Below are 25,684 nucleotides of genomic sequence, written 5' to 3'. Positions count from 1 at the left end.
TTGGGGGGGTAGTCTTTTAAAAAATAACTTGTTTCAACAGTAAATGATAATAGCAGATCCAAATTAAAAACTGAAAAAAAACAACCGCGGGACAAAGTATGAAGAGTCGATACTAAAGGAAACTTTATATATATATATTTTTTTTAATTGGCCATGCGGCACGGCTTGCGGGATCTTAGTTCCCCAACCAAGGACTGAACCCGGGCCACAGCAGTGAAAGCGCCGAGTCCTAACCACTGGACTGCCAGGGAGTTCCCTGGAAACTATATTTTTAATACAATGACACCACCTTAGATAAAAGAATATTAAACATAAGGATATAAATATCTATTATTAAAATGCATTTTATTAGCAATATTTATAGATAAATGCAAATGACAAATTAACCTAAGTTTCAAAGAAGGCTGAGTTTCATATAATTGATGAGCCATTGCTAGGTACATAGAAGGTAAATTTCTATATGGATTAAGGAAATACTTTCATGGACAATGTTGATTCTTTCCTATGTGTTTTAGTTTGTTTGGAATCATAAATAGAAAAAAGGAGAGAAAAAGTCAAGATTTATCTGCAGGAACATTGAAGCTGAACAGAATAGTCACTGCAAGAAGATGATTCTCATAGGGCTCTTGGTGAAGGAAAAGGATTCCTCATTCATATAACGTGAGTTGCTGGATATAAGGCTGCAAAGCCTTTTTAAATGACATTTTTACTACACAACTGTTCCTTTGTGATCCTAAAGGAAGAAATATACTGAAGTTTATCATTCAAGATTAGGTTAATTGAATTAGCAAAAGTGAGGTACATGTAGTGCCTACGTGTTATATTTCTCTCAAATATTATAGATCCTCCGTTAATGTTGGTTCATCTCATTTTGAGTTTTTAAGTAACTGTTTGAGTGTAAATAGCAATAAGTAAACTAGATCATGCATTTAACACCCATGTCTGAGGTTCTTTCTTATCTCAGGGGCTTAACACAGGATACTTAGGTGCTCTCCCATTTGCTATTTATCTGGTTAATTCCTACTTATCCTTTGGGTTTCAGTTTCAATTTTACTTTCTCTAAGAGCCTATCACTAGCAACCCACCACCCCCATTCTAAATTATATACACCTTATTATTCTTTCTCATAACACTTTTTTCTTTTGTAGCACTTAATCACATATTATTATCAATTCTTACTACTATTATTATTTTAATAATAATGTTAGGAACAAAGAGTAAAGAAAATAAAAGCCTTAAAATAGTAAGACCTGAGGTGTTCATTTACTGGTACCCATTCAAAACCTCCTAAAAGAAAGCACTTACAGAATATAGGATATACATTAAATCCTAGGAAACATACCAGCCTGGCTGCAGCGATCACATCATGAATACTCCGGAGCATCAAATCTTCTACTTGAATGAGCCACTTTTCCACAGCACCTCGCGCTGCAGACGTGGAAATAGGTGCAATCAGCTCCACTCGCTCACCTTCAGAGCTATACATGGCTTTAATGTCCAAATTGGGAAGGAACTCCAATTTAGTGATGCCCTCAAAGCATTTTTTTAAATGAGGCTGAACTCTAAGTGGATCTTTGGTCTCTGACAAAATCTCTAACATTTCATCATTAGATAAGAAGAAAAAACTAGGGAAAAACATGCAAATACAAAAGTTTTAGTTATAATTCATCACACATCAGAAAAAGCTTAAATTATACCACAATTGATTATCCATCATACCGAGGGAAGAAAAGTCGTTTTTTTTCAAGATATGCATTAAGGCCTTTCATAATTTTCTCCAAAAGTTCATTGCAGTTCTGCAGTTTTTCCAGTAAACCTGTTAAAGAAGTAACAACAAGAACCTAAAAGAGACCAATTCGTTCCGGTCAGCACTTATATATCAGATATTATGATAAGACTTAAACATTAACTTATATGTCAAAAATGTTAAGGTGTCAAAAAAGGTTTATGAAAATTGTCAGGAAATTTTTTTATAATGTAAAACTATTAGAATTCAATAAATCACAAATATTCTTATCCAAAGATGCTAGTTATAAATGAGAAATTATGATTGTCATGCATATTTTCATTTCTCCTATATGATGTGGAAAAAGTCTGCTAGGTTGGTGTGTGATTTAATTTTTGCATTCACAACTGTCAACTATAAACAATCTATGGTATGAGTTGGCAAACTACATCCCATGAGCTAAGTCCAGTCTGCTACCAGTTTCTTTTTTGTTGCTGTTGTTTTTCAGCTTTTATGAGGTATAATTGACAAATAAAAATTGTATATATTTAAGACATATAACTTGATGCTTTGATATTTGTATACACTGTGCTGCCACTGTTTTTTTAATGTTTATTTATTTATTTATTTATTTCTTATCAGTCATCCATTTTATTTATTTATTATTATTATTATTTTGCTATACGCGGGCCTCTCACTGTTGTGGCCTCTCCCGTTGCGGAGCACAGGCTCTGGATGCGCAGGCTCAGCGGCCATGGCTCACGGGCCCAGCTGCTTCGCGGCATGTGGGATCTTCCCGGACCGGGGCACGAACCCGTGTCCCCTGCATCGGCAGGCGGACTCTCAACCACTGCGCCACCAGGGAAGCCCTCCCTCTTTTTCTTGATGAGCCTGGCTAATGGTTTATCAATTTTGTTTATCTTCTCAAAGAACCAGCTTTTACTTTTATTGATCTTTGCTATTGTTTTCTTTGTTTCTGTTTCATTTATGTCTGCTCTGATCTTTATGATTTCTTTCCTTCCGCTAACTTTGGGTTTTGTTTGGTCTTCTTTCTCTAGTCCCTTTAGGTGTAAGGTTAGATTGCTTATTTGAGATTTTTCTTGTTTCTTGTGATAGGCTTGTATAGCTATAAACTTCCCTGTTAGAACTGCTTTTGCTGCATCCCATAGGTTTTGGATCATCGTGTTTTCATTGTCATTTGTCTCTAGGTTTTGTTTTGTTTTTTGGTACGTGGGCCTCTCACTGTTGCAGCCTCTCCCGTTGAGGAGCTCTGGTCGTGCAGGCTCAGTGGCCATGGCTCACGGGCCCAGCCACTCCACGGCATGTGGGATCCTCCCGGACCGGGGCATGAACCTGTGTCCCCTGCAATGGCAGGTGGACTCTCAACCACTGTATCACCAGGGAAGCAAGCCCACTAGGTATTTTCTGATTTCCTCTTTGATTTCTTTAGTGATCTCTTGGTTATTTAGTAACATATTGTTTAGCCTCCATGTGTCTGTGTTTTTTTCATTTTTTTCCCTGTCATTGATTTCTAATCTCATAGCGTTGTGGTCAGAAAAGATGCTTGATATGATTTCAATTTTCTTAAATTTACTGAGGCTTGACTTGTGACCCAAGATGTGATCTATCCTGGAGAATGTTCCATTCGCACTTGAGAAGAAAGTGTAATATGCTGTTTTTGGATGGAATGTCCTATAAATATCAATTCAATCTATCTGGTCTACTGTGTCATTTAAAGCTTGTGTTTCCTTTTTAATTTTCTGTTTGGATGATCTGTCCATTGGTCTAAGTGAGGTATTAAAGTCCCCCACTATTTTTTTTTAAAGTCCCCCACTATTGTTGTGTTACTGTTGATTTCCTCTTTTAGAGCTCTAGGCAGTTGCCTTATGTATTGAGGTGCTCCTGTGTTGGGTGCATATATATTTATAATTGTTATATCTTCTTCTTGGATTGATCCCTTGATCATTATGTAGTGTTCTTCCTTGTCTCTTGTAACATTCTTTATTTTAAAGTCTATTTTATCCGATATGAGTATTGCTACTCTAGCTTTCTTTTGATTTCCACTTGCATGGAATATCTTTTTCCATCCCCTCACTTTCAGTCTGTATGTGTCCCTAGGCCTGAAGTGGGTCTCTTGTAGACAGCATATATATGGGTCTTGTTTTTTATCCATTCAGCAAGCATGTGTGTTTTGGTTGGAGCATTTAATCCATTCACATTTAAGATAATTATTGATATGTATGTTCCTATTACCATTTTCTTAATTTTGGGGGTTTGTTTTTGTAGGTCCTTTCCTTCTCTTGTGTTTCCCACTTAGAGAAGTTCCTTTAGCATTTGTTGTAGAGCTGGTTTGATGGTGCTGAATTCTCTTAGATTTTGCTTGTCTTTAAAGCTATTGATTTCTCTGTCGAATCTGAATGAGATCCTTGCTGGGAACAGTAATCTTGGTTGTAGGTTCTTCCCTTTCATCACTTTAAGTATATCATGCCACTCCCTTCTGGCTTGTAGAGTTTCTGCTGAGAAATCAGCTGTTAACCTTATGGGAGTTCCCTTGTATGTTATTTGTCATTTTTCCCTTGCTGCTTTCAATAATTTTTCTTTGTCTTTATTTTTTGCCAATTTGATTACTATGTGTCTCAGTGTGTTTCTCCTTAGGTTTATCCTGTATGGGACTCTCTGTGCTTCCTGGACTTGGGTGGCTATTTCCTTTTCCATGTTAGGGAAGTTTACGACTATAATCTCTTCAAATATTTTCTGGGGTCCTTTCTCTCTTCTCCCTCTGGGACCCCTATAATGTGAATGTTGTTGCATTTAATGTTGTCCCAGAAGTCTCTTAGGCTGTCTTCATTGCTTTTCATTCTTTTTTCTTTATTCTGTTCTGCAGCAGTGAATTCCACCATTCTGTCTTCCAGGTCACTTATCCGTTCTTCTGCCTCAGTTATTCTGTTATTGATTCCTTCTAGTGTATTTTTCATTTCAGTTATGTATTGTTCATCTCTGTTTCTTTGTTCTTTAATTCTTCTAGATCTTTGTTATACATTTCTTGCATCTTCTCGATCTTTGCCTCCATTCTTTTTCTGAGGTCCTGGATCATCTTCACTATCATTATTCTGAATTCTTTTTCTGGAAGGTTGCCTATCTCCATTTTCATTTAGTTGTTTTTCTGGGGTTTTATCTTGTTCCTTCATCTGTTACATAGCCCTTCTGCCTTTTCATCTTGTCTATCTTTCTGTGAATGTGGTTTTTGTTCCACAGGCTGCAGGATTGTAGCTCTTCTTGCTTCTGCGTGCTGCCAGTTTTTACATGGCCATCAAGCTAAGAATTATTTTTACACTCTTAAAAGGTTCAAAAATTAAAAGAAGAATAACATTTCATGGTACATGAAAATGTCAGTTGTCCATAAACAGTTTTGATGTAGCATGGACATATCCATTCAGTTACATATTGTCTTTGGCTGCCTTCTTACTACAACAACAGCAGAATTGAGTAGTTACGAAAAGCACTGTACATCTCACAAAGCCTAAAATATTTACCATGTCGCCCTTTGCAGGAAAAAACTGCTGACTTCTGTTCTATAAGAAATAATGTCTTACAAAGGTTCTAAAGTCAACATGTAAGGGAAATCCTTGCAACTCATAAATTTCAGTACTATTGACTCTCAACAGTTCAGCACAGCTAGTTTTTCTTTTTTTTTTTTCTTTTCTTTTTGGCTGCATTGGGTCTTCATTGTTGTGCGTGGGTGGTGAGCAGGAGATCCTCTTGTTGTGGAACTCAGGCTCTAGGTGCGTGGGCTTCAGTAGTTGTGGCTCGCAGGCTCTATAGTGCAGGCTCAGTAGTTGTGGTGCACGGGCTTAACTGCTCTGCAGCATATAGGATCTTCCTGGACCAGGGATCCAACCCATGTCCCCTACATTGGCAGGCAGATTTTTAACCACTGTGCCACCAGGGAAGTCCCCAGCACAGCTACTTTTTCATCCAGCATTGAAACAAATCGTTATTTCTTAAGTTGAATACCAGATTAAAAAGTGGATATATATATCTATGAACTTTGTATACTATGCGTATGAAAAATACATGGTCTGTCTTTCAACATTAAAATCGCACTCAACAAGGTGCTATACTCACTAGGAGAGAGACATAGCAAGTGAAACCAACTGAGAGAATTGCTGACTCTTTTTTCCCATCACCCCCAAGCATATAGAGTCATTGAGTAGAAACTCAGGTGAATCACATGCACTACTCATTCGTTTGTATTCATTCTCTCTCTGTCTGTCTCTGTCTGTCTCTCTCTCCCACCCTCTTGCTTTCTTCATTTTATTTTATTTTACTATTTATTTTTATAAGAGGGATCACTGAGTATACATAGTAGAAGCCAAGTGAGTTAAATGAATGTTTGAAGCAGCTCCACTATACATATTAAAGAGTTATGAGTAGTGTAGCTTATGAATTGAAAAGTAAAATTATCTATGCTTTCTTATATTTTTCTGAGCTCTCCAGTTTGTATACAATGAGCAGGTTTTATTTTTGTACTTGGAAAAAAAGCCAAATGCTTTCTGTAATAGCCAAAAATAAAGATTCCCCTTTATTTGAAACAGAGAAAAGAAACACTTCACCTTTGGATCTTTTGCACAAAACTTCATGATATCTCTCCAATGTCTGTCTACTGTCTGAAACTGACGCCCTTCTTCTGGCATCTGTTGCATGATATCCTCAGAACAAAAAATGGGCTCCAAGTACAGCCAATGAGCTTGTACTTTTAACCATTCATCAATTGTTTCTTGTATTCGAATCAAACGGTCCTCCCAGGCCTTAATGAAAAGCATAGTATTCTAAGTTCCAGTTATTAAAGAAAACCCATAAATTATAGCAAGGAATATGTATTTTAAATTTATTATTATTTTTGAATCAATGCAAAACAGCTCATAGTCACTTATAGTGTCTCACATGGGCTTTGAAAAGCTCTAGGAGGTCTGAAGTTTTCCTAAATCATTGGAACTCACAATTGCAAATGACTGTAGTTATTTAGACCAATTTCCTAATCTCTAGGTGAACTGTCCCATGTCCAAAAAGCATACAGGAATACATCCTGCTCTACACCAGTAGCTATCAACCTAGGGGCTATTTTGCCCCCACCCCAAAGGACATTTGACAATGTCTGGAGGCATTTTCATTTGTCACAACTGGTGGGGTGAGATTTCTACTAATATCTAGAGGTATTTCTACTAATATCTAGAGGTATATCTATCCAGAGGCCATGGACACTGCTAAACTTCCTACAATATACAGGACAGCCCCCACAACAAAGAATTATCTAGCCCCAAATGTCATTAGAACCAGGTTGAGAAACCGTGCTGTACATCAATGCATTTGGGGGAAAAAGTCTTCCTTATTGTCACAGATCTCCTAGAATCCATAAGGTATTTCATTAGCCAAAGATCATTCATATAAGCTCTTTGTTTCTTAAATATATGGCCTAAGGTCCTATATATCAAGAGATTGGCCTCATATTTTTGTTTTAAAAGCTCTAAGAGTGGTTTCAAACTTGTATTGTAAATTCTCCTTTGTTAAACAAGAAATATCTGCAAAAGCATAACTTCTTACCAGGAAAGGGTAGGTCAGCCTGATTCAAGGGAAAATGTGCAGCTTCATGTCTTTTTGGAAGAACACAACTGTTTGTCTTCTCCAAATATTGAAAGCCAAGGTGTTCTATAAATACACTCTTTATGCTTAAATTAAAATCAAACTGCCTTTTATGAATTCCAGGTTTGTCATTTATTAGCTGTGTGAACTTGGGTAACTTACCTATCCCTCTATGCCTTGGTTCCCTTAACTATGACTACTGATAATAACAGTGCCTACCTTGAGGGTCTGCTATGGGGATTAAATGGGTTAATAAATGTAAAACCCCTAGAGTAGTATCTGGCACACATTTAGAAGTCAATAAATATCAGGGGAAAAATCCACTTGTTGTTGATCTTTTCCCCATTTTATATAGTCTCCAGTTTGAATTTTGATACTACCTATAAAACTATTAGTTATTATAATTTATTTGCTTTGTGTACTTACCCACATCAACTATAAGGACATTAAATAATCTTACAGTCTCAAATATCATTTGTTTTTGTCAAGTGGACAATATTTCATTAATTATTCTAAAAGACCCTCAAGTTATTTGTTCCCAAATATAAAGTATAGTATACAGAACTTCACTACAAGTTATGAGAATATAGCATGAACTGTTGGTAGGAATGTAAATTGATACAGAAGAGTATGGAGGTTCCTTAAAAAACTAAAAGTAGAACTACCATACGACCCAGAAATCCCACTACTGGGCATATACCCTGAGAAAACCACAATTCAAAAAGAGTCATGTACCACAATATTCATTGCAGCTCTATTTACAATAGCCAGGACATGGAAGCAACCTCAGTGTCCACTGACAAATGAATGTGTAAAGAAGATGTGGCACATATATACAATGGAATATTACTCAGCCATAAAAAGAAATGAAACTGAGTTTTTTGTAGTGAGGTGGATGGACCTAGAGACTGTCATACAGAGTGAAGTAAGTCAGAAAGAGAAAAACAAATACCGTATGCTAACATATATATATGGAATCAAAAAAAAAAAGAAAAGAAAAAATGATTCTGAAGAACCCAGGGGCAGGACAGGAATAAAGACACAGAGGTAGAGAACGGACTTGAGGACACAGGGAGGGGGAACGGTAAGCTGGGATGCAGTGAGAGAGTGGCATGGACATATATACACTATCAAATGTAAAACAGGTAGCTAGTGGGAAACAGCCACATAGCACAGGGAGTTTTGTGCTTTGTGTCCACCTAGAGGGATGGAATAGGGAGGGTGGGAGGGAGATGCAAGAGGGAGGAGATATGGGAACATATGTATATATATAACTGATTCATTTTGTTGTAAAGCAGAAACTAACACACCATTGTAAAGCAATTATAATCCAATAAAGATGTTTAAAAAAAAGAAAGAAGATTAGCATCAACTTGAAACAATCTTTAAATGAGAATTTATTCATTGCCCTTTGAAGAAAATATTTCTTTTAATTCAGAGTGTAAAATTCATGTTTTGTCTTATCAGCTATTGAATTGTATAAAGAAAATAAGAAGTGTCCAAAGTCTATTTTGTTTTATAATATAACACTCCTGCATAAACTCAAAATTATTATATTCGTTCTTTCACTTTAATACCATTTCCTTATAGCACCACCATGTTGAAAATTTATTTCTTCTTTTCTCCTCCATGTTCAACACCATTTTCCTGCCCCACATCCACTAAATAATGACAGCAGATATTCTTTAACTGCTCAGCCAACCATTCTGAACAATTATATTTATTAAAATAACCAGATTGATTTTCTGCCTATAAGAAAAGATATTTTGAAAACTTTATGCTTCTCGGTCAAAGCTTATGTCAATAAAATACTCAATAAAGTGAAAAAAAAAAAGAATATAGCATGAAACAGGGTCTAGGCTGTCTACAGTTAGATTAAATGATACAGTTTTCCTTCCAAATCTATCACTGTCATTGGAGAAGATTTTTCTTAATAAAAATATAATTTGTTCTTTTAAAAATCATTACAGTTAATGGCTCATCTGTTCTATATATTTTCACATTAATTTTAAGTTATCTATTTCTATATTTCACCAAAGCTATCCAACAAACTGACTTATTTTCACAAGAGCATATATGTAATAAGATTGCAGTTTTTATAAATGACCAGGAGTTGACTATCATATTTAACATACCTTGATCTCCTTTTCAAATGGTTTGATGAAAGGTGAGCTTCTCATTGTCTGTGTTTTTATAATTTGATCATCAAGGAGAGCCTGAATCTCGTCTACTGAAGAAAGAATACAGACTCCAGTATCACGATATAGACTTATATGAAAAGCAATATCATCCCAAGTTCGCATCATTGTATGCATGGATTTCTCTAATGAAAATTCCTAAATGAGAAAAAGAAGAAAGAATTTGGTGCATTACACAGCAATTTTTGTAAGGTAATCTGCAACTGTCTGTAAGTTAGAAAAGTTTTAAAACAATTAAAAAATTCCTATGGAAAATGACAATGTAGTTTTTAAAAATTCACTTGCTCTGAAAACTACTGCTGTCAGTATTAAAACAGACAGCAGAATGAAAGACCTGATGGATTTTCCCTGAAGTGGCTTTTCTGCAGTCTATAATCTGAAGATGTTTTCAGTGTATTCTGAGAACACTAGATGGCCTCACTTACTCTGCTAGAATACACACACATCACATGCCACACACACATGCATCTATTTCCATTCTTAATGGAACAATTATATATCAAGACTAGCATATCATCCATGCATATCAGAATGTGGCAGAATTAACAAGAGGTCAAAGGAACCATTTCTACTCTGGATTCAGGACAAGGAAATCATAGAGAAGCAGACACTTTGTGGGGAAAAATAAGAGTGGTCTTCCACTACTTTACCCCATCTCCTCCCACTGCTAGCCAGTACTATACATTCAACCACAACAAAAACTATGATTATATGATTAACAAACTCATCAAATAAAGTATTTCAGTTGATCTTCATATTTACCTTGCTTGCACCCGCACTTATAATTTCAAATTTTTCCAAGTATGGTGTAAGGTTTAATTTTAAAACTTTCCTCATTGTAGTTCCAGAGTCTGGAGTTAAATCATAGCCTACAATTTCTGATAACTGCTTCCAGTGACGTGTTCTCATTCCTGGATTGCATAGGATGGAGACAGTAGGGATGTATTCCTAATGGTGAAAATAGAAACAATAATGAGTCACTCATTTGAATTCCATACACATACACTTGAAATTAGGTAATATACTTAATGAGTCCAATCAAAATCCCAATTAGATTTGGAAGGGGAGAAAAAGTAACAAAATTATTCTAAAGTTCATCTGCACAAATAAACATGTAGAAATAGCCAGGAAAACTATGAGAGTAAGAAAAAGGGGGGATATAAATGTTCTATAAGATATTAAAGTATATGATAAAACTACAGTAATTAAAACTGTCATATTATTATTATGGAAATACAAAGTTAAGTTTATTCTATATATTATATGGAGAAAAATACAGTATAACACAACATAATATAATATATAGTTATAAATACACACACAAAACATAAATGGGAAAAAGCCTGCAACAAAATGCCAAAATGTAACTGTTTGGAAATAAAAATTAAATATTCAGCAAAAACACTTAGTTCATCACTTTTGATACTGACATTAGAACACTTCCTTTAAAATCAGGAACAAGATAAGCATACCCATTATTAATACTTCTAATCAACACTATATTGAGTGTCTCAGCCACTGAGATAATATAAATAAATAAAAGATATGGGGGAGGAGGGGGATCAAGATGCCAGTCGCAAGACCCTGAATTCACCTCCTCCTATGAGCACAGCACCAAATTACAACTACTTTATACAGCAACTATGTATGAGAATGACCTGAAGAGTAGCAGAAAAGATTTTCCACAATGACAGATATAAAGAAGGAGTGACAATAAGATGGGTAGGGGAATGGAGATGCAATCTTGTCAGGAGCCAAACTCTAAGGTTGGTGACACACAAATGAAAAGGACATCACCACTGCAGAGGTCCTCTCCGAGGAACAAGGGGTCTGAGACCCATGTTGGCCTTCCCATCCTGGAGGTCTTGCACTGGGAAGACAAGCCCCCAGAACGTCTGGCTTTGAAAAACAGTGGGGATTCCATTCAGGAGAGATGGAGGGCTGTAGGAAAAAGACTCCACTCTTAAAGGGCACAGGCAAAATCTCACACGGTCCAAGTCCCAGCAAAAAGGCAGTAGTTTGAAAGTCACCTGTGTCAGACCCACTTGCTGATCTTGGAGAGACTACCGGAGAGGCAGGAGGCCTCTGGGATTCCCCCTGTGGATGGAGATGCTGGTGGCAGCCATTTTGGGGATCTTGTTCTATTTGACTGACTCCAGCACTGGCAAGCACCACTTAGAAATCCTCCCTCTAGCCTATTAGTGCTGGGGGTTTGCCCTGTGCACCAGAGGGCCCACAGCAATTCTGCACCACCAGGCCACATAGTCAAATGCACAGGGATCCTGCCCCACCCACCTGTGGTCCCAAAGAGGGTGCACTGCCCAGCTACACAGTCAGCCTCACCAGGAGACTGCCCTGCCCACCAGGGCACCCACAACAACTGCATGAGTCAGAGCATCACAGCCAGACAGGCCAAGGGCCAGCCCCACCAACCAATATGCCCTCAACAGTTAGCTCTTCCACAACACAGGGAGCATGCAGCATGAATAGAGGACACCCCTGGAGCATAAAGTCTAGTAGCCAGGAGGGAGTGCACTGCTGAGCTCATAGGATGTCTCCTATATAATGTCACTTCTCCAAGATCAAGAGACATAACAGTCCTATCCAATATATAGAAATAAACATAGGGAATTAGGTAAAATGAGGAGGCAAGAGGAATATGTTCCAAACAAAGGAACAAGACAAAAGCTCAGAAAAATAACTAAATTAAATGCAAATAAGCAATCTACTCAATAAAGAGTTCAAGGTAATAATCATAAAGATGCTCACTGAACTCAGAAGAATGGATGAACACAGAATTTTAACTAAGAGTTAGAAAATATAAAGAAGAACAAATCAGAGCTGAATAATACATTAACTGAAATGAAAAATACACTAGAAGGAATCTACAGCAGATAGAATAATATAGAAGAAAGGATCAGTGATCTGGAGGACAGAGTGGTAGACATAATCCAAGCTGAACAGAAAAAAAGAAAAAAGAATTTTAAAAAATGAGGATAGTTTAAGAGACTTCTGAGACAATATCAGGTGTACTCACTTTCATGTTATAGGGGTCCCAGAAGGGGAAAATTGAGAGAAAGGAGCAGAGAACCTACCTGAGGAAACATTAGCTGAAAACTTCCCTAACCTAGAGAAGGAAACAAACATCCTGCTCTAGGAAGCACAGAGAATCCCAAACAAGATGAACCTAAACAGGTACCCACTGAGACACATTATAATTAAAATGACAAAAATTAAAGATAAAGAGAGAACCTGAAAAGCAGCAAGAGAAAAGCAACTAGTTATGTACTGTATAAGGGAACTCCCATAAAACTATCAGCAGACTTTTCAGCAGGAACTTTGCAGGCCAGAAGGAAGTGGAACAATATATTCAAAATGATGAAAGGAAAAAACTACAACCAAGAATACTTTACCTGGCAAGGTTATCTTTCAGATTTATCTTTATCTCTGAAGGAGAGACAAAGAGTTTTACAGATAAGCAAAAAGCAAAAAGAGTTTATCACCATCAAACAGACCTTACAAGAAGTGTTAAAGGGACTTCTTAAAGGAAAAGGAAGAGGCCAAAACCAGAAATTAAAAAATATGAAAGGAAAAATCTCACTGGTAAAGGCAAACATAGAGTAAAAATAGTGGATCAACCACTTATAAATCTAGTAGGAATGTTAAAAGACAAAAGTAGTAAAAATCATCTATATCTACAATAGTAGTTATGGCAAAAATTAAAAGATGTAAAATATGATATCAAAAGCATAAAACATTTGGAGGGTTAGTAAAAATGTAAGGTGTTCAAACTTAAGAAATCAACTTAAAATAGACACCTATTTGTTGTTATATATGAACTTCCTGGTAACCACAAACCAAAAACATATAACAGATACACACAAAAAGAGAGAATCATTGGGTCACCGAAAAACTCAAGTAGAAAATTTAAAAATACCTTGAGACAAATGAAAACATAACATTCCAAAATCTATGGGACAGAGTAAAAGCAGTTCTAAGAGGAAAGGTTATAGCAAACAAGCCCACCTCAGGAAATAAGAAAATTCTCAAACAATCTAACCTTACCCTGAAGGAACTAGGAGAAGAAAAACAAACAAAACCCAAAGATAGTAGAAGGAAGGAAATAATAAAGACCAGAGTGGAAATAAATAAAATAGAAACTAAAAAGAAAAGATCAGTGAAACTAGGAGCTGGTACTTTTAAAAGATATACAAAATTGATAAACCTTTAACCAGACTCATTAAGATAAAAAATAAAAAAGAGGGCCAAATAAATAAAATCAGAAAGAGAAGTTACAACTGACACCATTGAAATACAAAGGATCATAAGAGACTACACAAAAAATTATACACCACTAAAATAAACAACCTAGAAAAAAATTAATAAATTCCTAGAAATGTAAAATCTTCCAAGACTGAATCAGGAAAAAACAGAAAATACAAATAGACTGATTACCAGGAATGAAATTGAATTAATAATAAAAAATGCCTAAAAAACAAAAGTCCAGGCCAGATGGCTTCACAGGTGAATTCTATCAAACAGTTAAAGAAGGACTGCCTTTGCTGAAACTATTCCAAAAAATTTGCTGAGAAAGGAATGCTTCCAAATTCATACTACAAGATCAGCACCACCTGGACACCAAAATCAAAGACAACACAAAAAAAGAAAATTATAGGCAAACATCACTGATAAACATAGATGCAAAAATCCTCAACAAAATATTAGCAAACTGAATTCAACAATTAATTAAAAGAATCATACATCATGATCAAGTGGGATTTATCCCAAGGATGCATAGATGGTTCAATATCTGCAAATCAATCAATGTGATATACCATATTAAAGAATACAAATCATATGATTATCTCAATAGATGCAGAAAAAGCTTTTGACAAAATTCGACATCTTTTTATAATAAAAAGTCTCAACAAAGTGGGTACAGAGGGATCATACCTCAACATATTAAAGGTCATATGACAGGCCCACAGATAACATCATACTCAATGGTGAAGAGCTGAAAACATTTCCTCTAAGTTCAGGAACAAGACAAGGCTGCTCATTCTCACTGCTTTTATTCAATATAGTATTGGAAGTCCTAGCCTCAGCAATCAGACAAGAAAAAGAAATAAAAGGAATCTAAATTGAAACAGAAGGGATAAAACTGTCACTATTTGCAGATGACATGATAATGACATAGAAAATCCTAAACATGCCACCAATAAACTACTAGAACTCATCAATGAATTCAGTAAAGTTACAGGATACCAAATTAACAGAAATAGGTTGCATTTCTACACACTAACAATGAACTATCAGGAAGAGAATTTAAGAAAATAACCCCACTTATGATCATATAAAAAAGAATAAAATCCCTGAGAATAAATCTAATTAAGGAGGTAAAAGACCTGGATTCATAAAACTACAAGACACTGAGAAAAGAAATTGAAGACAACACAAACAGGTGGAAAGATATACCATGCTCATAGATTTGAAGAATTAATATTGTTTAAATAACTATACCCTCCAAGGCAATCTAGATTTAATGCAATCCCTATCAAAATACCAACAGCATTTTTCACAGAACTAGAACAAATAATTCTAAAATTTGTATGAAGATACAAAAGATCTTGAAGAGCTAAAACAATCTTGAGAAGGAAGAACAAAGGTGAAGGTATCAGCGTTTCCCTGGTGGCACAGTGGTTAAGAGTCTGCCTGCCAATGCAGAGGACATGAGTTCAAGCCCTGGTCTAGGAAAATCCCACATGCCATGGAGCAACTAAGCCCATGTGCCACAACTCCTGAAGCCCGCATGCCTAGAGCCTGTGTTCCCCAACAAGAGAAGCCACGGCAATGAGAAGCCCACACACCGCAATGAAGAGTAACCCCTGCTTGCCACAACTAGAGAAAGCCTGCATGCAGTAACGGAGACCAAAAAAAAAAAAAACGCAGCCAAAAATACAAAAAAAAAAAAAAAAAGTTCCCTGATTTCAAACTATACTACAATGATACAGTAATCAAAACAATATTATACTGGCACAAAAACAGACACACAGATCAACGGATCAGGATAGAGAGCCCAGAAAAATAAACCCACACACTTCTGATCAATTAATCTATATTTAATAAGCAACTTGTATCTAGAATATATAAAGAATTTGTACAACTGAATAAAAAGAGGTAAATAACCCAATTTAAAAATGGGCAAAGGATCTGAACACACACTTCTCCATAGAAAACATAGAAATGGCCAATATGCATATGAAAAGATGCTCAGCATCATTAGTTATCAGGTAAATGCAAATCAAAACCACAATGAGACACCTCTTCACACACATTGGGATGGCCATAATCAAAAAGACGGACAGGGCTTCCCTGGTGGTGCAGTGGTTGAGAGTCTGCCTGCCAATGCAGGGGACAAGGGTTCGTGCCCCGGTCCAGAGGGATCCCACATGCCACAGAGTGGCTGGTCCTATGAGCCAGGGCCGCTGAGCCTGCGCATCCAGAGCCTGTGCTCCGCAATGGGAGAGGCCACAAGAGTGAGAGGCCCGCGTACCGCAAAAAAAAAAAAAAAAAAAAAGATGGACAATAACAATTTGGCAAGGATGTGGACAAACTGAAACCCCCATGCATTGCAAGTGGGAACAGTGCAGCCACTTTGGAAGACAGTCTGCAGTTCCTCAAAAAGTTAAACATAGAATTACCATGAGACCCTGCAATGCCACTTCTACATATACACCCAAATCAAGTGAAACACATAAGAACACAAAAATTTTTACATAAGTACTCATAGCAACATTACTCATAATGGCTAAAAAGTAGAAACAACACAAATGTCCATTAAGTGATGAATGGATAAACAAAATGTGGTATATCCATATAATGGAATATTATTTATCAATAAAGACGAATGGGGACTTCCCTGGCAGTCCAGTGGTTCAGACTCCGCACTCCCAATGCAGAAAGCCCAGGCTCAATCCCTGATCAGGGAACTAGATCCCACATGCCGCAACTAAGACCTGGTGCAGCCAAATAAATATTAAAAAAAAAAAAAAAAGAATGGAGTATGAGGCATATTACCACATGGGTTAACCTTGAAAACATGCTAGGGAGAAAGAAGTCATTCACCAAGACCATATAACAACATGATTCCATTTATATGAAATGTCTAGAATCGATAAATCCATAGAGACAGAAAGTAGATTCATAGGACACCAGGGCCTGGGAGGAGGAGGGAATGGACAGTGACTACTAATGGTCATGGGCTTACTTTTTGGAGTAAGGAAGTTATTCTAAAATTAGATAGTGGTGATGATCACACAACTCTGTGAATATTCTAAGAAACCACTGAACTACATAATTTAAAAGGTGAACTTTTATATGTGAATTATATCTCAATAAATCTATCATTAAAAATTCAAGCCAATAACAAAGAAAAAACAGTAAACTAATGATAAAATAATAAGTACATAACAATTTTTATTCAGATATGAAAGCAATCAACCGGATAGCCTCGTCCACCAGAGGGCAGACAGCAGAAGCAAGAACTACAATCCTGTAGCCTGTGGAATGAAAACCACATTCACAGAAAGATAGACAAAATGTAAAGGCAGAGGACCATTTACCAGATGAAGGAAAAGATAAAACCCCAGAAAAACAACTAAATGAGGTGGAGATAAGCCACCTTCCAGAAAAAGAATTCAGAATAATGATAGTGAAGATGATCAAGGACCTCGGAAAATGAATGGAGGCAAAGATCGAAAAGATGAAAGAAATGTTTAACAAAGATCTAGAAGAATTAAAGAACAAACACCTACAAGAATTAAAGAACAAACAGAATGAACAATACAATAACCGAAATGAAAAATGCACTAGAAAGGGGCTTCCCTGTTTGGCACAGTGGTTAAGAATCCGCCTGCCAATGCAGGGGACATGGGTTCGAGCCCTGGTCTGGGAAGATCCCACATGCCATGGAGCAACTAAGCCCATGCACCACAACTACTGAGCCTGCACTCTAGAGCCCACGTGCCAAAACTACTAAAGCCCTCACGCATAGAGCCCATGCTCCGCAAAAAAAGAAGCCACCGCAATGAGAAGGCCGTGCACTGCAATGAAGAGTAGCCCCCGCTCGCCACAACTGGAGAAGGCCCATGCAGCAATGAAGACCCAACTCAGACAAAAATAAATAAATAAAATAAATATATTTTTTTAAATGCACTAGAAGGAATGAATAGCAGAATAATTGATGTAGAAGAATGGATAAATGACCTGGAAGACAGAATAGTAAATTCAGTGCCATGGAACAGAATAAAGAAGAAAAAATGAAAAGAAATGAAGACAGTCTAAGAGACCTCTGGGACAACATTAAATGCACCAACATTTGCATTATAGGGGTACCAGAAGGAGAAGAGAGAGAGAAAGGACCTGAGAAAATATTTGAAGAGATTATAGTTGAAAACTTCCCTAATATGGTAAAGGAAATAAACACCCAATTCCAGGAAGTGCAGAGAGTCCCAGGCAGGATAAACCCAGGAGAAACATGCTGAGACACATAGTAATCAAACTGACCAAAATGAAAGACAAAGAAAAATTATTAAAAACAAAAAGGGAAAAACAACAAATAACATACAAGGGAACTCCCATAAGGTTAAAACCTGATATCTCAGCAGAAACCCTACAAGCCAGAAGGGAGTGGCATGATATATTTAAAGTGATGAAAGGGAAGAAACTACAACCAAGATTACTATACCCAGCAAGGATCTCATTCAGATTCAACAGAGAAATCAAAAGCTTTACAGACAAGCAAAAGCTAAGGGAATTCAGCACCACCAAACCACCTCTATAACAAATGTTTAAGGAACTTCTCTAAGTGGGAAACACAAGAGAAGCAAAGGACCTACAAAAACAAACCCAAAACAACTAAGAAAATGGTAATAGGAACATACATATCAATAACTTAAATGTGAATGGATTAAATGTTCCAACCAAAAGACACAGGCTCGCCGAATGGATACAAAAAAAAAGACCCGTATATATATGCTCTCTACAAGAGACCCCCTTCAGACCTAGGGACACATACAGACTGAAAGTGAGGGGATGGAAAAAGAAATTCCATGCAAATGGAAATCAAAAGAAAGGTGGAGTAGCAATACTCATATCAGATAAAATAGACTTTAAAATAAAGAATGTTACAAGAGACAAAGAAGGACACTACATAATGATCAAGGGAACAATCAAAGAAGACATAGCAATTATAAATATATATGCACCCAACACAGGAGCACCTCAATACATAAGGCAAATGCTAATAGCTATAAAGAGGAAATTGACAGTAACACGATAATAGTGGGGGATTTTAACACCTCACTTACACCAATGGACAGATCATCCAGACAGACAATTAATAAGGAAACACAAGCTTTAAATGACACAACAGACCAGATAGATTGAATTGATATTTATAGGACATTCCATCCAAAAATGGCAGATTACACTTTCTTCTCAAGTGCACATGGATCATTCCCCAAGATAGATCACATCTTGGGTCACATATCAAGCCTTGATAAATCTAAGAAAACTGAAATCATATCAAGCATCTTTTCTGACCACAATACTATGAAATTAGAAATCAATTGCAGGGGAAAAAATGTAAAAAACACAAACACGTGGAGGTTAAACAATACGTTACTAAATAACCAAGAGATCACTGAAGAAATCAAAGAGGAAATCAAAATACCTAGAGACAAATGACAATGAAAACATGACCATCTAAAACCTATGGGATGCAGCAAAAGCAGTTCTAAGAGGGAAGTAAAAAGCAGTTCTAAGAGGGAAGAAACAAGAAAAATCTCAAATAAGCAATGTAACCTTACACCTAAAGGAACTAGAGAAAGAAGAACAAACCAACCCAAAGTAAGTTGAATGAAAGAAATCATAAAGATAAGAGAAGAAATAAATGAAATAGAAACAAAGAAAACAATAGCAAAGATCAACAAAACTAAAAACTGGGTATTTGAGAAGATAAACAAAATTGATAAGCCTTTAGCCAGACTCATCAAGAAAAAGAGGGAGAGGACTCAAATCAATAAAATTAGAAACGAAAAAAGAGAAGTTACAACAGACACCGCAGAAATACAAAGCATCCTAAGCATCTACTACAAGCAATTCTATGCCAATAAAATGGACAACCTGGAAAAAATGGACAAATTCTTAGAAAGATATAACCCTCCAAGACTGAACAGGAATAAACAGAAAATATGAACAGACCAATCACAAGTAATGAAATTGAAACTGTGATTAAAAATCTTCCAACAAAAAGAAGTCCAGGACCAGATGGCTTCCCAGGTGAATTCTATCGAACATTTAGAAAAGAGCTAACACCCATCCTTCTCATAGTCTTCCAAAAAATTGCTGAGGAAGGAACACTCCCAAACTCATTCTACGAGGCCACCATCACTCTGATACCAAAACCAGACAAAGATACTACAAAAAAAGAAAATTACAGACCAATATCACTGATGAATATAGATGCAAAAATCCTGAACAAAACACTAGCAAACAGAATCCAACAACACATTAAAAGGATCATACACCATGATCAAGTGGGGTTTATCCCAGGGATGCAAGGATTCTTCAATATATGCAAATCAATCTATGTGATAAACCATCTTAACAAATTAAAGGAGAAAAACAATATGATCATTTCAATAGATGCAGAAAAAGCTTTTGACAAAATTCAACACCCATTTATAATAAAACCCCCCTGAAAATAGGCATAGAGGGACCTTACCTCAACATAATAAAGGCCATATATGACAAACCCACAGCCAACATCATTCTCAATGGTGAAAATCTGAAGAAACCATTTCCTTTAAGATCAGGAACAGGACAAGGTTGTCCACTCTCACCAGTATTCTTCAAAATAGTTTTGGAAGTTTTAGCCACAGCAATCAGATAACAAAAATAAATAAAAGGAATCCAAATCGGAAAAGATGATTTAAATCTGCCACTGTTTGCAGATGACATGATACTATACATAGAGAATCCTAAAGATGCTACCAGAAAACTACTAGAGCAAATCAATGTATTTGGTAAGTAGCAGGATACAAAATTAATGCATAGAAACCTCTTGCATTCCTATACACTAATGATGAAAAATCTGAAAGAGAAGTTCAGGAAACACTCCCATTTACCACTACAAGAAAAAGAATAAAATACCTAGGAATAAACCTACCTATGGAGAAAAAAGACCTGTATACAGAAAACTATGACACTGATGAAAGAAATTAAAGATGCTACAAACAGATGGAGAGATATACTGTGTTCTTGGACTGGAAAAATCAACATTGTGAAAATGACTATACTACCCAAAGCAATCTACAGATTCAATGCAATCTACCAATGGCATTGTTCACAGAACTGGAACAAAAAACTTCACAATTTGTATGGAAACACAGAAGACCTCATAGCCAAAGCAATCTTGAGACAGAAAAATGGAGCTGGAGAAATCAGGCTCCCTGACTTCAGATTATACTACAAAGCTACAGTAAACAAGACAGTATGGTACTGGCACAAAAAGAGAAATATAGATCAGTGGAACACGATAGAAAGCCCAGAGATAAACCCACACACATAAGGTCACCTTACCTTTGATAAAGGAGGCAAGAGTATACAATGGAGGAAAGACAGTCTCTTCAATAAGTGGTGCTGGGAAAACGGGACAGCTACATGTAAAAGAATGAAACTAGAACACTCCCTAACACCATACACAAAAATAAACTCCAAATGGATTAAAGACCTAAATGTAAGGCCAGACACTATCAAACTCTTAGAGGAAAACATAGGCAGAGCACTCTATGACATAAATCATAGCAAGATCCTTTTAGACCACCTCCTAGAGAAATGGAAATAAAAACAAAAATAAACAAATGGGACCTAATGAAACTTAAAAGCTTTTGCACAGCAAAGGAAACCATAAACAAGACGAAAAGACAACCCTCAGAATGGGAGAAAATATTTGCAAATGAAGCAAATTACAGAGGATTAATCTCCAAAATATACAAGCAGCTCATGCAGCTCAATATCAAAAAAACAAACAACCCAATACAAAAATGGGCAGAAGACCTAAATAGACATTTCTCCAAAGAAGATATACAGATTGCCAACAAACACATGAAAGAACGCTCAACATCACTAATCATTAGAGAAATGCAAATCAAAACTACAATGAGGTATCACCTCACACCAGTCAGAATGGCCATCATCAAAAATTCGACAAACAATAAATGCTGAAGAGGGTGTGGAGAAAAGGGAACCCTCTTGCACTCTTGGTAGGAATGTAAATAGGAATGTAAATTGATACAGCCACTATTGAGAATAGTATGGAGGTTCCTTAAAAAACTCAAAATAGAACTACCATACGACCCAGCAGTATATGCCCCACTACTGGGCATATACCCTGAAAAAACCATAATTCAAAAAGAGTCATGTACCAAAATGTTCACTGCAGCTCAATTTACAATAGCCATCGACATGGAAGCAACCTAAGTGTCTATCAACAGATGAATGGGTAAAGAAGATGTGGCACATATATACAATGGAATATTACTCAGCCATAAAAAGAAATGAAACTGAGTTATTTGTAGTGAGGTGGATGGACCTAGAGTCTGTCATACAGAGTGATTAAGTCAGAAAGAGAAAAACAAATACCATATGCTAAAACATATATATGGAATCTAGGGGGGAAAAAGGTTCTGAAGAACCTAGGGGCAGGACAGGAATAAAAATGCAGACGTAGAGAAAGGACTTGAAGACTCGGGGAGGGGGAAGGGTAAGCAGGGATGAAGTGAGAGAGTGGCATGGACTTATATATACTACCAAATGTAAAACAGATAGCTAGTGGGAAGCAGCCGCATAGCACAAGGAGATCAGCTCCTCTGTACTTTGTGACCACCTAGAGGGGTGGGATAGGGAGGGTGGGAGGGAGACACAAGAGGGAAGAGATATGGGAATATATGCATATATATAGCTGATTCACTTTGTTATAAAGCAGAAACTAACACACCATTGTAAAGCAATTATACTCCAATAACGATGTTTAAAAAAAGAATCATACACCATGATCAAGTGGGATTTATCCCAGGGATGCAAGGATTCTTCAACATACACAAATCAATGAATGTGATACACCATATTAACAAATTGAAGAATAAAAACCATATATGATCGGGCTTCCCTGGTGGCGCAGTGGTTGAGAGTCCGCCTGCCGATGCAGGGGACACGGGTTCATGCCCCAGTCCGGGAAGATCCCACGTGCCGCGGAGCGGCTGGGCGCGTGAGCCATTGTCGCTAGGCCTGCGCATCCGGAGCCTGTGCTCCGCAACAGGAGAGGCCACAACAGTGAGAGGCCCGCGCACCGAAAAAAAAAAAAAAAAAAAAGACCAAAGGCTTAAATGTTAACAATAAACTATAACTAAATCCCTAACTAGGCTGATTAAGAAAAAAGAGAGAAAATTTAAATTATTGATATTTGGAATGAAAAAGGAGTTATCCCTATAGATTCCACCGACATTAAAAGATAATAAATAAATATTATGAGCAACTTTATGGCAATAAATTTAACAACTTTAGAAAATGGAAAAATTCCTTGAAAAATACAATTTACCAAAATTGACACAAAATTAACACAAATCTGAATATTCCTATATCTATTTTAAAAATTAAAACTGTTTTCAAAATCCTTCCCATGAAGCTCCAGGTCAATGGTTTCACTAGCAAACGTTTCTCTAAAATATTTAAGAAAGAGATAATAACAATTTTATACAAAACTCTTTTGGAAAATAGAGATAAAATTTCCCATTTGTTTCATAAGGCCAACATAATCCTGATAGCAAAACCTGACAAAGATATTACAAGAAAAGAAAATTAAGACCAACATTGCTTCTGAACATAATCTCAAAAATCTTCAATAAAATATTAACATACTATTAATATTAACATACAAAGCCTAATCTCCCTAGTCATGTTTCTAGGACTAGAAATCAGTAAGAAAAAGACCATAAATTCAATTAAAACAATAGACAAGAAGACCAAATAGCTCACAGGCAAAGAAATACAAAATATTCTTAAATATATTAATTTAGGCTTAACATTTTATGTAATAAGAAAAATGAAATTCTTCTAGCAGATTAACAAACACCCAAGTTTGATGATATTCTGTTGTCAAGGTTGGTGAGAGTACATACTGGTAAAAGCCATACAGAAGGTAATTCAACTGTAATATTTTAACCTGGAATTTACTCTTTGGCAATTTACCTTACAGTCACACCTTCACACACAGAAATTTTACACCAATATATAATATTTATAGGTGTAAAAAAGAATGAAAACACTCTATATACAATAAGAAAAGGTCTCCAAGATAAATTAAAACAAAGGGGGGAAATAATATAAACGGTATGCTATTTTTTTTCAGTATTCTATTTTTATGTAAAAAGATGGAAGGATTAGAATATATATTCACATTGTTATACATGTAAAAATACCCTGAAGTATACAATAGAAACTAGTAACATTGATAACCTAATAACAGGTGAGAAACACAGCAAGGAGACCGTTCAGGTATATCTTTTTATATTTTTAAACCATGCAAATTTATTAAATATTGAAAAAAATTTTAAGTAGTTACTTTAAAAAAATTTTCAGGCAGCTCATAGTATATCTGAGAGTGCTAGACACAGACAGGAACAATGTTGAAAAGCAGAGTTTGCACTCTGAGCATGCCGACAGTGGAAACTTGGCACTACCACTAGAACCACTGCCAGTACTGCCTTGGGAACGTAGATGTATTATTTACTGTCACAAAAACTGTTATTATCCTCTATTTATAAATGAGGTGACTGAGGCATGAGAAGTTAAATATCTTGCACAAGTGGCATATTGCCATTACCAAGCGCAGAATTGTGATATAAACCTAGGTAGTGTGACTCCAAACCTTTCTCAGCTAATTGGTACCCTGGGTTGCTGCCCATAGTATAGGCTAACTTGTTTATTCTAGTAATTTTTTACCCTCTTCCAATCATTGTAACTGGTCATTACAGTCTTCTATTTGTTAAGTATTGTTCTATGAAGGGATTGATTTCGATGACATCATCAGGAAAGAATGAAGCATGTATTAATAGGTCAAGTTTTCTGGATTCAGCTTTGGTTTTGCTTTCCAGTTTTTCCATTTCTCTTCACTAGCACTTGATGCAAACAACTCTACCAGGGCTTTTAAAAATGTCATTAAATGTGTTTATACCTTAATAACTTTTATCTGCTCCATTACTGCAGTGCACATAGTAATAGTAGGATTCTCTTTTGGTTCTTCTTCAAGTTTCTCTTCTCCCAGAGATCGTCTTTTTGCTGCCTTTCTTTTTTCTTGTAATTCCTTCCTTTGCTTTGTTTGGAAAAATTTCAGAGTCTTAAAAATTTCTCGGGAAAATTCATCTACATCAGCTTCCATGCTTTCCCCATTAAGGTCCAAAAGCCCTCCATCCATCCACCTGAATTGAAAGAAAAAGTAATATTAAACTCAGAAGGGCTTCCCTCGTGGCACAGTGGTTAGGAATCTGCCTGCCAATGCAGGGGACACGGGTTTGACCCCTGGTCCAGGAAGATCCCACATGCCGTGGAGCAATTAAGCCTGTGCGCCACAACTACTGAGTCTGTGCTCTAGAGCCCGCAAGCCACAATTACTGAGTCTGTGCTTTAGAGCCCACGAGCCACAACTACTGAAGCCTGTGCGCCTAGAGCCCGTGCCCCACAACAAGAGAAGCTGCTGCAACGAGAAGCCCGCACATCACAACGAAGAGTAGCCCCCGCTCGCCGCAACTAGAAAAAGCCTGCATGCAGCATGAATAACCAACACAGTCAAAAATAAACAAATAAATTTATTAAAGAAAAAAGACTAAGGAAGAATGATTAAAAACAGAATTAAGTGAAAAAAATAGGATATTTTAATTTAAAAAATATTAAACTCAGAGACTTCTGGTGTGTGAAAAGGCCTTACAGATCTTTAGGCTAGGCCCTTCATTTTATAGTAGAAATAACTGAGAACAAGAGCAATTAACAGTTTTTCTCAGTC

At 36.5% G+C, this 25,684-nt stretch overlaps 1 protein-coding gene across 1 annotated transcript in view; it reads right to left on the bottom strand.

Annotated features, from left to right (window-relative positions):
- The window catches only part of DNAH12 (dynein axonemal heavy chain 12), a 230,090-nt gene that overhangs the window by 121,468 nt on the left and 82,938 nt on the right, over positions 1-25,684 (bottom strand). The window contains exons 18-23 of the mRNA XM_060161532.1: positions 24,860-25,103; positions 10,327-10,512; positions 9,502-9,702; positions 6,340-6,534; positions 1,720-1,841; positions 1,343-1,625 (exon numbers count right to left, since the gene is read on the bottom strand). Coding sequence (XP_060017515.1) covers positions 1,343-1,625; positions 1,720-1,841; positions 6,340-6,534; positions 9,502-9,702; positions 10,327-10,512; positions 24,860-25,103 — 1,231 coding nt within the window. The remainder of the gene's footprint in view (positions 1-1,342; positions 1,626-1,719; positions 1,842-6,339; positions 6,535-9,501; positions 9,703-10,326; positions 10,513-24,859; positions 25,104-25,684) is intronic.

This window comes from Lagenorhynchus albirostris, chromosome 10, assembly GCF_949774975.1.
Source record: "Lagenorhynchus albirostris chromosome 10, mLagAlb1.1, whole genome shotgun sequence".
Lineage (NCBI taxonomy): Eukaryota > Metazoa > Chordata > Mammalia > Artiodactyla > Delphinidae > Lagenorhynchus > Lagenorhynchus albirostris.
Note: the sequence above shows the minus strand (reverse complement) of the source record. Positions and strands in the feature narration are given on the sequence as shown.